General features: G+C 45.1%; 1 protein-coding gene across 1 annotated transcript in view; it reads left to right on the top strand.

The window, feature by feature from the left end:
- The window catches only part of LOC141101395 (interleukin-1 receptor type 2-like), a 45,409-nt gene extending 31,886 nt beyond the window's left edge, over window positions 1-13,523 (top strand). Inside the window, exon 6 of the mRNA XM_073590458.1 lies at window positions 11,185-13,523. Within this exon, the coding sequence (XP_073446559.1) occupies window positions 11,185-11,297 (113 nt within the window). The 3' untranslated portion in view covers window positions 11,298-13,523. The remainder of the gene's footprint in view (window positions 1-11,184) is intronic.
- The last annotated feature ends 201 nt before the right edge of the window (window positions 13,524-13,724 follow it).

Genomic DNA, 13,724 nt, shown 5'->3' on the forward strand with positions numbered 1-13,724 from the left:
ACAGTCTAATGGGCTCCACATAGTCTTCCATATAGTTTAATAGGCCCCACATAGTCATCCATGTAGTATAATGGCTCTCCATAGTCTCCCTTACAGTATAATGGTTCCCACATTGTCTTCCATAGAATATAATGGACCCCACATAGTGCTCCCTACAGTATAATGGGCCCCACATTGCCTTCCTTACGGTATAATGGGCCCCACATAGCCCTACATACACGGCAATAGACCAAAATTTGTCCTCCATACAGTACAATGGGCCCCACACTGCGTTCCATACAATATAATAGGCCCCACATAGTTATTCATGCAGTATAATGGGCCCCACATAGTCCTCCACACAGTATAATGAACCCCACATAGTCCTCCACACAGTATAATGAACCCCACATAGACCTTCATAAAGTATAATGGGCACAACATAGTCCTCACTACAGTATGATGGGTAACACATTACATTCCATCCATTATAATGGGCCCCACATCGTCCTCCATACAGTATAATGGGATCCACATTGCTCGCCATACAGTATAATCGACCCCACATTGCCTCCCCTTCTATAAAGTATAATGGGGCCCTCCTCGCCTTCCATACAGTATAACACATTGCCTTCAATACAGTAAAATGGGCCCCACATTACCTACCGTAAAGTATAATGTCCCTCACACAGTTCACCTTAAGGTATAATGGGATATACATAGTCCTCCTTACAGTAAAATTGTCCCAACTTTGCCTTCCATACTGTTAGGCGTCAGATTTCTGTCGCTGCACAGCGAGAATCCTGAGCCTTACTTCCAGCGGTCTCCCATTCCTCTCCAGCCGCAGAGGAGGTTGCTCAGCAAACTCATCGGTCCAGGCGCTCTGCCCAGACCAGCTCCGTGGGTTTGCTTGCTGCTGCCACCTCTGGCACAGCTATGGCAATACATGCTGCTCAGCAGCGAGATTCTCCAGGGACTAAGTCCCCATGTCGGGCCACTGAGCATGCCCGTGGAGTGATCTCCCATTGGAGATTGAAGGTCATGTGCTCAGGTCCTGCTCCTGTTCGGATTGGCCCATCCGAGAAGCCAGGCAGGTCCCGGATGCTCGCGGCTATAAAAGGTTTGCATGGCCGCTCGGCCATGCGCTAGGATAAGACTGTATTTACAGACTATGTGGAGTGAGTGATGTATGCACGTATGATTGTCTCTGGTGAATGACTCATTAAGAAGCCCCTACCCTTGGTACGCATGTGTTGTGCAGCCTAGCCTGCTAGCGCCCAGGCTTAGGCGTAGGTAGGTCAGAGGTTGCATCAGGCATCTGTCCTCACCAGGGGCTCGGCACACCTCAGTGCACGTGCTCCTTAGCCAGCGTCTATAGCGGCGTCCGCGCGGGTACCTTCAGTCTGCTTCCGTTGTCGGCAGACTGGGCACCTAGCTAACCAGTGCCCACAGCGTCCGGGAAACGCTCCCGTCTAGTGGTGATCGGAGGGGGCCTACTAGACACAGCGACTTTCTCCTCCAAGCTCCTGTTTAAAGGGGCATTAGAATTTAATTCTTCCACTCTGGTGGTGGAGGTTTGTGTGGACTTTGGAGCGGAGGGCAATTTCATGTCATCTGCCTTCGCCCTACAACACGCAATCCCCCTGGTCCTGTTACCTCAGCCAGTCACTATCAGAGTGGTGAATGGTGCGACTCTCCCGTCCCAAATCACCCACCAGACGGCTCCACTGAGACTCTCACTGTCTCCTTCCCATCAGGAGATGCTGTCTCTTCTGGTCATACCGGAAGGTATCGACCAGGTCCTCCTAGGAGGTCCCTGGTTACGAGCTCACTCTCCTCACATAGAGTGGTCCTCGGGAAAAATCCTCGGTTGGAGCAAGTCCTGCGAGGGTAGGTGTTTGAGGGACTGCGTACAGGTCACTACCTCTGAGGTTCCCACAGATCTCTCCTCACTTCCCAAGCCTTACCAGCAGTATGCAGACGTTTTCTCCAAGAAGGCGGCGGAGACCCTTCCGCCGCACCGCCCTTACAACTGTCCTATTGACCTCTTGCCCGGTGCTGAGCCTCCCCGGGGCCAAGTCTACCCCTATCTCTCCCAGAGACAGAAGCCATGTCTCAGTATATCAGGGAGAATCTGGCATGAGGATTCATTGGGAAGTTGGTGTCTCCAGCGGGAGCGGGATTCTTCTTTGTCCAAAAGAATTAAAAACATATGTGACATGCACAAGTGTGAACAAGTCGGTCAGACAATGCTCACACCACCCAATGGCTGAAACACAACAAGAAAACACAAAATGACAAATTTGCAAAATATACTCTGCAGTAAAAAACATGACAGTAATCAGCAAGTGCTGTATAAGAAAATACAGGGTATTTAGTCAATACGTTTTTTGCAAAAAATGTATACCAAGCCGCTTCACCATGTCACGGTAACCCTAAACGAAGCAGTCCCTATCTAATGTATTTAAAACCTGAACATGTGAACAGTGTCTAAATGAACAGGATACAGACAGGCGCCTCCTAGTATATGGGCTTGTGGTGTAAGACAGCTCATTTATGTGCATGTCACACAGGAGAGGGGTGGGGTCTCCCAAACCATGCTGAGCAAGGAAAAACGGATTAAAAACATATGTGACATGCACAAGTGTGAACAAGTCGGTCAGACTTTTTTGCAAAAAACGTATCGACTAAATACCCTGCATTTGTTATACAGCACTTGCTGATTACTGTCATGTTTTTTACTGCAGAGTATTTTTTGCAAATTTGTCATTTTGTGTTTTCTTGTTGTGTTTCAGCCATTGGGTGGTGTGAGCATTGTCTGACCGACTTGTTCACACTTGTGCATGTCACATATGTTTTTAATCTGTTTTTTCCTTGCTCAGCATGGTTTGGGAGACCCCACCCCTCTCCTATGTGACATGCACATAAATGAGCTGTCTTACACCACAAGCCCATATACTAGGAGGCGCCTGTCTGTATCCTGTTCATTTAGACACTGTTCACATGTTCAGGTTTTAGATAGGGACTGCTTCGTGAAGGGTGACCGTGACGTGGTGAAGCGGCTTGGTATACATTTTTTGCAAAAAACGTATTGACTAAATACCCTGTATTTGTTATACAGCACTTGCTGATTACTGTCATGTTTTTTACTGCAGAGTATTTTTTGCAAATTTGTCATTTTGTGTTTTCTTGTTGTGTTTCAGCCATTGGGTGGTGTGAGCATTGTCTGACCGACTTTTTCACGCTTGTGCATGTCACATATGTTTTTAATCCGTTTTTTCCTTTCTCAGCATGGTTTGGGAGACCCCACCCCTCTCATGTGTGACATGCACATAAATGAGCTGTCTTACACCACAAGCCGATATACTAGGAGGCGCCTGTCTGTATCCTGTTCATTTAGACACTGTTCACATGTTCAGGTTTTAAATACATTAGATAGGGACTGCTTCGTGAAGGGTTACCGTGGCGTGGTGAAGCGGCTTGGTATACATTTTTTTGCAAAAAACGTATCAACTAAATGCCCTGTATTTGTTATACAGCACTTGCTGATTACTGTCATGTTTTTTACTGCAGAGTATTTTTTGCAAATTTGTCATTTTGTGTTTTCTTGTTGTGTTTTGTCCAAAAGAAGAATGGTGAATTACGTCCGTGCATCGATTACAGGGGTTTTAACACCATAACCGTTAAGAACAAGTATCCTCTACCCCTGATATCGGAACTGTTCGATAGGCTACGGGGAGCGAGAGTGTTTACTAAGCTTGATCTGCGAGGCGCCTATAACCTTATTCGCATCCGTGAGGGGGACGAATGGAAGACGGTATTTAACACCAGAGATGGGCACTATGAAGACCTGGTGATGCCCTTCGGGCTATGTAATGCGCCAGCCGTCTTCCAAGACTTTGTGAACGATATCTTCCGGGATATGCTTACCACCTCGATAGTAGTCTATCTGGACGATATTCTCATTTACTCTCCAGATATCGGCTCCCACTGGAGAGATGTTCGCAAAGTTTTCGATCTCCTGCGGGCAAACTCCCTTTACGCCAAGTTGGAGAAATGTGTGTTTGAGCAGGAGTCCTTGCCTTTCCTGGGCTATATCATCTCGGCCCAGGGGTTGGCCATGGATCCTGCCAAACTACAGGTTGTGATGGATTGGCAGGAGCCCCATTCTCTCAAAGCGGTGCAGCACTTTATGGGGTTCATAAATTACTATCGCCAATTCATCCCCCATTTCTCAACTTTGGTAGCGCCCTTGGTAGTCCTCACCAAGAAGGGTGCAAACCCCAAACTGTGGTCGGAAACTGTCTCCAAGGCCTTCGCCGCCATTAAATCCCACTTCACTAGCACTCTCATTCTACATCGCCCCGATGTAGATAAGCCCTTCATTCTGGAGGTGGATGCCTCTTCCATCGGTGCTGGAGCGGTCCTGTTCCAGAAGGACTCGCAAGGTCGGAAGCACCCATGCTTCTTCTTCTCTAAGACCTTCACACCGGCGGAGAGGAATTATTCCATCGGGGACAGGGAGTTGCTAGCAATGAAGCTGGCCTTCTCAGAGTGGAGACACCTCCTGGAAGGGGCTCGCCATCCTTTCCAGGTGTTCACCGACCACAAAAATTTGGTCTATCTACAGACTGCCCAGTGGCTGAATTCTCGCCAGGCCAGATGGTCCTTGTTCTTCTCCCGATTTCATTTCACCCTGCATTTTCTCCTCGGGGAGAAGAACGTCTGGGCCGACGCTCTTTCTCGCTCCGTGGTGTCGTCAGAGGAGGAGCCTCGGCTGATAGTTCCATCGGAGAGTCTGAGGACCGTGGCTCCGGTTGCTCTCGAGTCGGTACCTCCGGGCAAGACTTTTGTCCCTGCCCATCTGCGACCGGAGGTCCTCTCTTGGGCTCATTCGTCCAGGGTGGGGGGACATTTTGGGACCAAACGATCCCCTGATCTCCTGGTGAGGACGTACTGGTGGCCGCATGTGGCTCGTGACGTCAGGGACTATATTCAGGCGTGTGTCTCTTGCGCCCAGAATCAGTCCTCTCGGCAGCGGCCCGCTGGGTTACTCTATCCCCTGCCGGTTGCGGACAGGCCCTGGGAGATGGTCGGTATGGACTTTGTGGTGGGTCTGCCTAAGTCCAGTGGCAGCACCGTCATTTGGGTGGTCACCGATCATTTCTCCAAGATGGTACATCTGGTACCACTCTCTCGGCTACCTTCGGCACGGGGCCTGGCAGCGTTGTTTATTAAACATGTTTTCCGCCTACACGGCATGCCGGACAAGATTGTCAGCGACCTGGGTCCTCAGTTTGCGTCTCGGTTCTGGAGAGAGCTCTGTTCTCTGCTCAGCATTGAGCTAAATCTCTCCTCGGCCTATCATCCCGAGACTAATGGGTTGGTTGAGAGAACCAACCAGACCCTGGTGACATACCTGCGACATTTTGTCTCGGCCAGGCAGCATGATTGGGCATCTTTGCTCCCATGCGCAGAGTTCGCCTTGAACAACGCTGTGGCCGACTCCACCGGTCAGACCCCATTCCTCCTAAATTACGGTCAGCATCTACGCGTCCCCGTGCCCATGCCCGTGTTGTCCACCAACTCTAGGGTGGCAAACTGGGCGGTGGAGGCACGTGACATTTGGGATCGCACGCAGGATGCTATCCGGGCCTCCAAGGAGAGAATGAGGTCCTCCGCTGATACTCGCCGGCGCCCTGCTCTGACCTTCGCCCCGGCGACTTAGTGTGGCTCTCCGCTCGAAACATCAGGCGGGCGGAATCCACTAAGTTCGCACCGCGCTAATTTGGCCCTTTCAAGGTCCTCGAGCAGATTAACCCTGTGGTCTACCGTCTGGCCCTTCCACCACACTTGGCTATCTCGGACACGTTTCATGTGTCTCTCCTTAAGCCGGTTCACATGTCCCGGTTTTCTGAGCCATCTGCCGGGACATCAGACCTGTCATCTGATGAGTCTGAGGTCAATGCAATCGTGGGATGCAAGGTGTAGAGGGGCAAAAAGTTTTACTTGGATTGGAAGGGTTATGGTCCAGAGGCTCGGACCTGGGAGCCGGTGGAGAACATCCACGCTCCTCTTCTCATTGCAGAGTGAGGCTCAGAGAGGGGGGCCCTAGGAGGGGGTGTAATGTTAAGCGTCGGATTTCTGTCGCTGCACAGCGAGAACCCCGAGCCTTACTTCCAGCGGTCTCCCAATCCTCTCCAGCCACAGAGGAGGTTGCTCAGCAAACTCGTCGGTCCAGGCGCTCTGCCTAGACCAGCTCCGTGGGTTTGCTTGCTGCTGCCACCTCTGGCACAGCTATGGCAATACATGCTGCGCAGCAGCGAGATTCTCCAGGGACTAAGTCCCCATTTCGGGCCACTGAGCATGCCCATGGAGTGATCTCCCATTGGAGATCGAAGGTCATGTGCTCAGGTCCTGCTCCTGTTCGGATTGGCCCATCTGAGAAGCCAGGCAGATCCCGGATGCTCGCGACTATAAAAGGTTCGCATGGCCGCTCAGCCATGCGCCAGGATAAGACTGTATTTACAGACTATGTGGAGTGAGTGATGTATGCACGTATGATTGTCTCTGGCGAATGACTTATTAAGAAACCCCTACCCTTGGTACGCATGTGTTGTGCAGCCTAGCCTGCTAGCACCCAGGCTTAGGCGTAGGTAGGTCAGAGGTTGCATCAGGCATCTGTCCTCACCAGGGACTCGGCACGCCTCAGTGCACATGCTCCATAGCCAGCGCCTATAGCGGCGTTCGCGGCAGCGACGCCGCGCGCTCAGTGGGCATAGAAGGACTCTAACCCCGTGTCCTTGGGGTAGAGTTCTGTGGCTGTACACTGTGCGCTCTTTTGGCCGGGCTCTGTGAGCTTAGCAGGCTCCGGCATCTACGTTCATCGGTTGTGCGGCTCTGTGCATTAACAGAGTTCGTCCCTGTTCACATTGGGTGATGTAACCCATGTGTGACTGGTTTCACACCGCTAGATTCTCCCGCCATTATTCAGCAGCAGTGTACCACCTCTGCACGGTGGACCCTGGGCTGCGAACGCACCTACTATTATTTTATAATTTGGTGCGTTCCGCCAGCCCTAACACATACAGTATAATGAGCCCCACATACACATGCGGTCAAAATTCTTGGTACCCCCCTCGTTTAATGACTGAAAAACTCACAATGGTGACAGAAATAACTTGAATCTGACAAAAGTAATAATAAATAAAATATCTATGAAAATAAACAAATTAAAGTCAGACATTGCTTTTCAACCATGCTTCCACAGAATTAAAAAAAAATAAATAAAACTCATGAAATAAGCCTGGACAGGAATGATGGTACTCTTAACTTAATATTTTGTTGCACAACCTTTTGAGGCAATAACTGCCATAAGACGATTCCTGTAACTGTCAATGAGACTTCTGCACCTCTCGACAGGTATTTTGGCCCACTCCTCAAGGGCAAACTGCTCCTGGTGTCTCATGTTTGAAGGGTGCCTTTTCCAGACGGCATGGTTCAGCTCTTTCCAAATGTGCTCAATAGGATGATTTTGGTCAGGGCTCATAGACGGCCAGAATAGTCCAATAGTCCAGGTCAGAATAGTCCAATGTTTTCCTCTTAGCCATTCTTGGGTGTTTTTAACTGTGTGTTTTGAGTCATTATCCTGTTGCAAGACCCATGAACTGCGACTGAGACCAAGCTTTCTGACACTGGGCACCACATTTCTCTCTAGAATCCCTTAATAGTCTTGAGATTTCATTGCATCCTGCACAGATTCTAGACATCCTGTGCCAGATGCAGCAAAGCAGCCCCATAACATAACAGAACCCTCTATACTGGCCTACTCACTGATTCCAAGATTGTAGACACCTGTGATGCTAATTAGTGGACAAACTTTGATTTAATATGCCCCTTTTGTCACATTATTTTCAGGGGTACCATCATTTCTCTCCAGGCCCATTTCATGAGTTTTATTTTCTTTTTAATTCTGTGGAAGCATGGTTGAAAAGCAATGTCTGACTTTCATTTGATCATTTTCATAGATTTTTGATTTATTATTACTTTTGTCAGATTCAAGTTATTTCTGTCACCATTGTGGGTTTTTCTGTCATTAAACGAGGGCTACCAACATTTATGACCACGTGTGTATGTGGGGCCCATTATACTGTATGGAAGGCAATGTTGGGCCAATTTTGACCACATGTGTAGTCCTCCATATAGTATAATGGGCCTCATATAGTATTCCATACAGTATAATAGGCCCCGCACAGTCCTCCATATAGTTTAATGGGCCACACATAGTCCTCCTTACTGTAAAATATGCCCCATATTACCCTCCATACAGTATAATGGGCCTCACATTGCCTTACATACAGTATAGGGCACCATATAGTCCTCCATATAGTATAATGGGCATCATATAGTATTCCACACAGAATTATGGGCCCCCATAGTCCTCCAAGCAGTAAAATGGGTCACGCATTGCCTTCCATACAGTATAATGGGCCCCACAAAGTCCTCCATATAGTATAATAGCTCCACATAGTCCTCCATACAGTATAATGGACCCCACACTACCATCTATACAGCATAATGAGTCCCAAATTGCCTTTCCTACAGTATAATGGGCCACACATAGTCCTCCATACAGTATAGTGGGTTCCACATTACTTTCTATAGCATATAATGGGCCCCACATTGTCTTCCATACAGTATAATGGGCCCCACATAGCCCTCCATACAGTGCAATGGTCCCCGAATTGTCCTCCATACAGTACAATGGGCCCCATACTGCCTTCCATATAGTATAATGGACCCCACATAGTCCTCCATACATTAAAATGGCCCCCACACAATATAATGGGCCCCACATAGTCCTCCATACAGTATAATGGGCCACACTGCACTCCCACAATATAATGGGCTCCACATAGTCCCCTGTATAGTATAATGGGCCTCATATAGTCCTCTACTCAGTATTATGGGCCCCATTTAGTCCTCCATATAGTAAATATATTGTAATATAATGCACCCCATAGCACTCCAAACAGTATAATGGGCCCTAATTAATCCACTATATAGTATAATGTGCCCCAAATAATCCTCCATACAGTATAATGGGACACACATTGCCTTCCATACACTATAATGGGGGTCCATATTGCCTTTCATACAGTATAATGGACCTCACATAGTTTCTCAATGCTGTATAATGGGCCCCATATCGCCTTCCATACAGTATAATGGTTTCCACATTGCATTACATACTATATAATGGGCCCGGCATTGCCTTCTATACAGCATCATGGTCCTCCATATCGTATAATGGGTCCCACAATATAATGGACCCCATATTGCCTTCCACCATAGCAATTCCAACAGTATAATGGGTACCACATAGTCCTTTACAGTTTACACACATTATCATCACTGTCCCCGATGGGGCTCACAATCTAAATTTCCTATCAGTATGTCTTTGGAATGTGGGAGGAAACCAGAGTACCCGGAGGAAACCCACGCAAACACGGGGAGAACATACAAACTCCTTGCAGATGTTGTCCTTGGTGGGATTTGAACCCAGGACTCCAGTGCTGCAAAGCTGCAGCACTAACCACTGAGCCACCATGCTGCCCTTATACTTATATAGCACCATTATTTTCACATTGCTTTACAGATACCATCATCTCTACTGTCATGTCAGGAAGTGGAGATGCTGTCACATCCCCATGGAAGGATCTGTGGTCATATTATGCATTGTTCTGTTTTGTCTAGTTGGTAACTTGCATTGTCATGTGTTGAAATGCTGATGTAGTCAGGCAGGATTAATAGTTAGGACTAGCTCAGATGGGAGGAGTTATATTGGCACTAGCTGAGGCAGATTTCATTTTATGACTCAGATAGGGCCTAGCATTCAGCAGTGAAAGGTCTAATAACCTGCAGACTTTCATGCCAACGGGTTTTTGTGTGTGAAGAAGAATTTCCACTACACAACAGATAGTAGGTTGTAAGGACTAAAGGAAACTTAAAGAAATATGGCAAATTGGAGTCCAGGCCAGGGAGGCCTTGGTAAAGAGAAAGAGCAGAGCTCGGGTGAACAGCAGGACGAGGTTCTGGGCTCAGGTCAGGAACACCATCTAAATGGTACAGAACTTTTCCCAGGAGGAGCACAAGGCCTACAAAAAGGGGTTGAGATTGGAAGGAACTGAATTACCGGGACTTTGGTTTACAGTTTTCTGTATTGGAATGAAGTTATGGTCACCATATTGAGACATGAATTCCCCTATGGAGAGCAGTCGGGTCCTATCGACATACCTCAGGAACTGGCGTCATTTACTGCTTCTATCTCAGCCAACGTTTTCTTTTACAGTTAGAAGATGCAGCGACTGAGATAGAAGCTGAGTTCCTTTGCTGTTCTCACCTCTCCCACACCATCTATCACCATGGATCCAGGACCTCTTCAAAGGGCGGCAATATTATTGTACAATCGAAGCAATTTGGGAGCCAAAAAGTCTGCATTTTGTTGTACCATTTGATAGGAAAACCATTCGTTCTTAGGTATTTTCTATTGGGAAAAGACTTGATTGCATCAGTCGCTTCCTTCTCAGTTAGGTCTGCAACAAGCAAATCTGCACTCTCCAGGCAGTGCACTGTAAAGAAGATGGCATCTGGTATATCACTAATTCTTCATCTGATGGGGCTATCGTAGAGTTATAAGCTGAGGTTACCTCCAAAGGTTCAGTAGCCATGATACCATTTATATCCTCAACAGCTACAACAGTGGAGTATAGTGTAATCGCTTCTTGCTAGATACGGTAACATCAAGTGCCCATTTTTGTCTCTCTAATCAAAGATTTAATATTCTAACAAAATGTAATATTCTCTCCTTTGTTTTTCAAATTAAGAGTGGTTATCTGGCATGGAGTGTGACACATGATTAGACTCTTCAGGGTACAGTCTAAAAGAAATCGAGTTCTTTGCAATTTCTGATTATAGGAAATCATAACAAAAGATTTAAAAGGTCTCCCATCCAACCGATTCAGTATCTGAGTCCGCGTTTCTGCTTCCTTGTGCATATGATCTCATACCAAGTTACCTCCATCTGATTTATCCAGTCTGCACTTATAGTTTTGCTCACATGCTGTACAAATATATAAATTCTGCGTCATAGATGATGTGCTTCATTTAATCTTTTTTTTTATTCTTTTGTTGTTTTTATTTTAGGATCTTCCAAATGGGCAATTATCTTTCCTCTGTGTCTTGTTATTTTTGGTTTACTTTTGGCATTGGCATATAAACATTTAATTGACAGAAAAGCATTTACTTTCATAGACTAATTATAAAAGAAGGTTAAGACGGTGTTCAAACTTCCAGAACTCCCACTGTTGTCAAGAACAAGAGTCAAGGGACATGACAAGTATGCACTGTCAACTTCCACAGAGAGGAATGGAAGTGTGTAAAACAACTGATAGCTTGCAATGTGTTACCAATGTGTTACCATCTTTTCAGTTAGCCATTAAAAGGTATCAACCACTGAGGACTCTCAATTCTGAATAATCTATCTACTGGCTAACACAGTACAAAGATATATATCTTTCCTGTATTAAAACAACTGAATGCATTTTAACCCCTTTGCGACCCAGCCTGTTTTCATGTTTCAGACCCGGCCAATTTTTACAATTCTGACCACTATCCCTTTATGAGGTAATAACTCAGGAATGCTTCAACGGATCCCACTGATTCTGAGACTGTTTTCTCCTGACATATGGTACTTTATGATAGTAGTAAAATATTTCTTTGACATGACATGCTTTTTGGTGAAAATATGGAAATTTGGTGAAAATTTTGAAAATTTTCCAACTTTTAATTTTTATGCCCTTAAATCAGAGAGTCATATCACACAAAATAGTTAATAAATAACATTTCCCACATGTCTACTTTACATCAGCACAATTTTGGAACTAAAATTTTTTTTTGTTAGGAAGTTATAAGGGTTAAAAATTGACCAGCGATTTCTCATTTTTTCAACAAATTTTACAAAACCATTTTTTTAGATACCACATCACATTTGAAGTGATTTTGAGGGGTCTATATGATAGAAAATACCCAAAAGTGACACCACTCTAAAACCTGCACCCCTCAAGGTGCTCAAAAACACATTCAAGAAGTTTATTAACCCTTCAGGTGCTTCACAGGAATTTTTGGAATGTTTAAAAAAAAATGAACATTTAACTTTTTTCACAAAAAATTTACTTCAGATACAATTTGTTTTATTTTACCAATGGTAACAGGAGAAATTGGACCCCAAAAGTTGTTGTACAATTTGTCCTGAGTACACTGATACCCCATATATGCAGGGAAACCAGCAAAATTGGCTGGAATTGAGATCGGATGCCATATCGCGTTTGGAGAGCCCCTGATGTGCCTAAACAGTGGAAATCCCCCACAAGTGACACCAATTTGGAAAGTAGACCCACTAAGGAACTTTTCTAGATGTGTGGTGAGCACTTTGAACCCCCAAGAGCATCACAGAAGTTTATAATGTAGAGCCGTAAAAATAAAAAATCCTTTTTTTTCTCAAAAATGATCTTTTCATCCCCAATTTTTTATCTTTCCAAGGGTAACAGGAGAAATTGGACCCCAAAAGATGCTGTGCAATTTGTCCTGAGTATTCTGATACCCTATATGTGGGGGTAAACCACTATTTGGGCGCATGGCAGAGCTCGGAAGGGAAGGAGTGCCTTTTGACTTTTCAATGCAAAATTGGCTGGCATTGAGATCAGACGCCATGTCGCATTTGGAGAGCCCCTGATGTGCCTAAACAGTGGAAACCCCACAATTCTAACTTCAACCCTAACCCCAATACACCCCTAACCCTAATCCCAATCCTAACCACAAACCTAACCCTAACACACCCGTAACCTTAATCCCATCCCTAACCCTAATCCCGACCCTAACCCTACAAACCTAACTTTAGCCCCAACCCTAACCCTAACTTTAGCCCCAACCATAATGGGAAAATGGAAGTAAATACTTTTTTTATTTTATTATTTTTCCCTAACTAAGGGGGTGACAAAGGGGGTTTGATTTACAACTTATAGCAGGTTTTTATAGCGGGTTTTTATGTTTGGCAGCTGTCACACACTAAAAGACGCTTTTTATTGCAAAAAATAGTTTTTGCATCACCACATTTTGAGAGCTATAATTTTTCCATATCTTAGCCTACAGAATCATGTGAGGTCTTGTTTTTTTGTGGGACGAGTTGATGTTTTTATTGGTACCATTTTCGGGCACATGACATTTTTTGATCGCTTTTTATTCCGATTTTTGTGAGGCAGAATGAACAAAAACCAGCAATTCCTGAATTTCTTTTTTGGGGGAGTGGTGTTTATATGGTTCCATGTGTGGTAAAATTGATAAAGCAGTTTTATTCTTCGAGTCAGTACGATTACAACGATACCTCATTTATATCTTTTTTTATGTTTTGGTGCTTTTATACAATTAAAACTATTCTATAGAAAAAATAATTATTTTTGCATTGCTTTATTCTGAGAGCTATAACTTTTTTATTTTTACGGTGATGGAGCTAGTTTAACTAGTGGGAAGTTTTATAGGATGGGTCATTATGGATGCGGCGATACTAAATATGTGTACTTTTATTGTTTTGATTTTTATAAATTCAAATATTTATTTATTGATGGAATAAACATTTATTTTTAACTATTATTATTTTTTAATATTTTTACAATTATTTAAAAAAAAAT

This window comes from Dendrobates tinctorius, unplaced genomic scaffold (genome assembly GCF_039654945.1).
Source record: "Dendrobates tinctorius isolate UK_male_01 unplaced genomic scaffold, ASM3965494v1 ptg000117l, whole genome shotgun sequence".
NCBI lineage: Eukaryota > Metazoa > Chordata > Amphibia > Anura > Dendrobatidae > Dendrobates > Dendrobates tinctorius.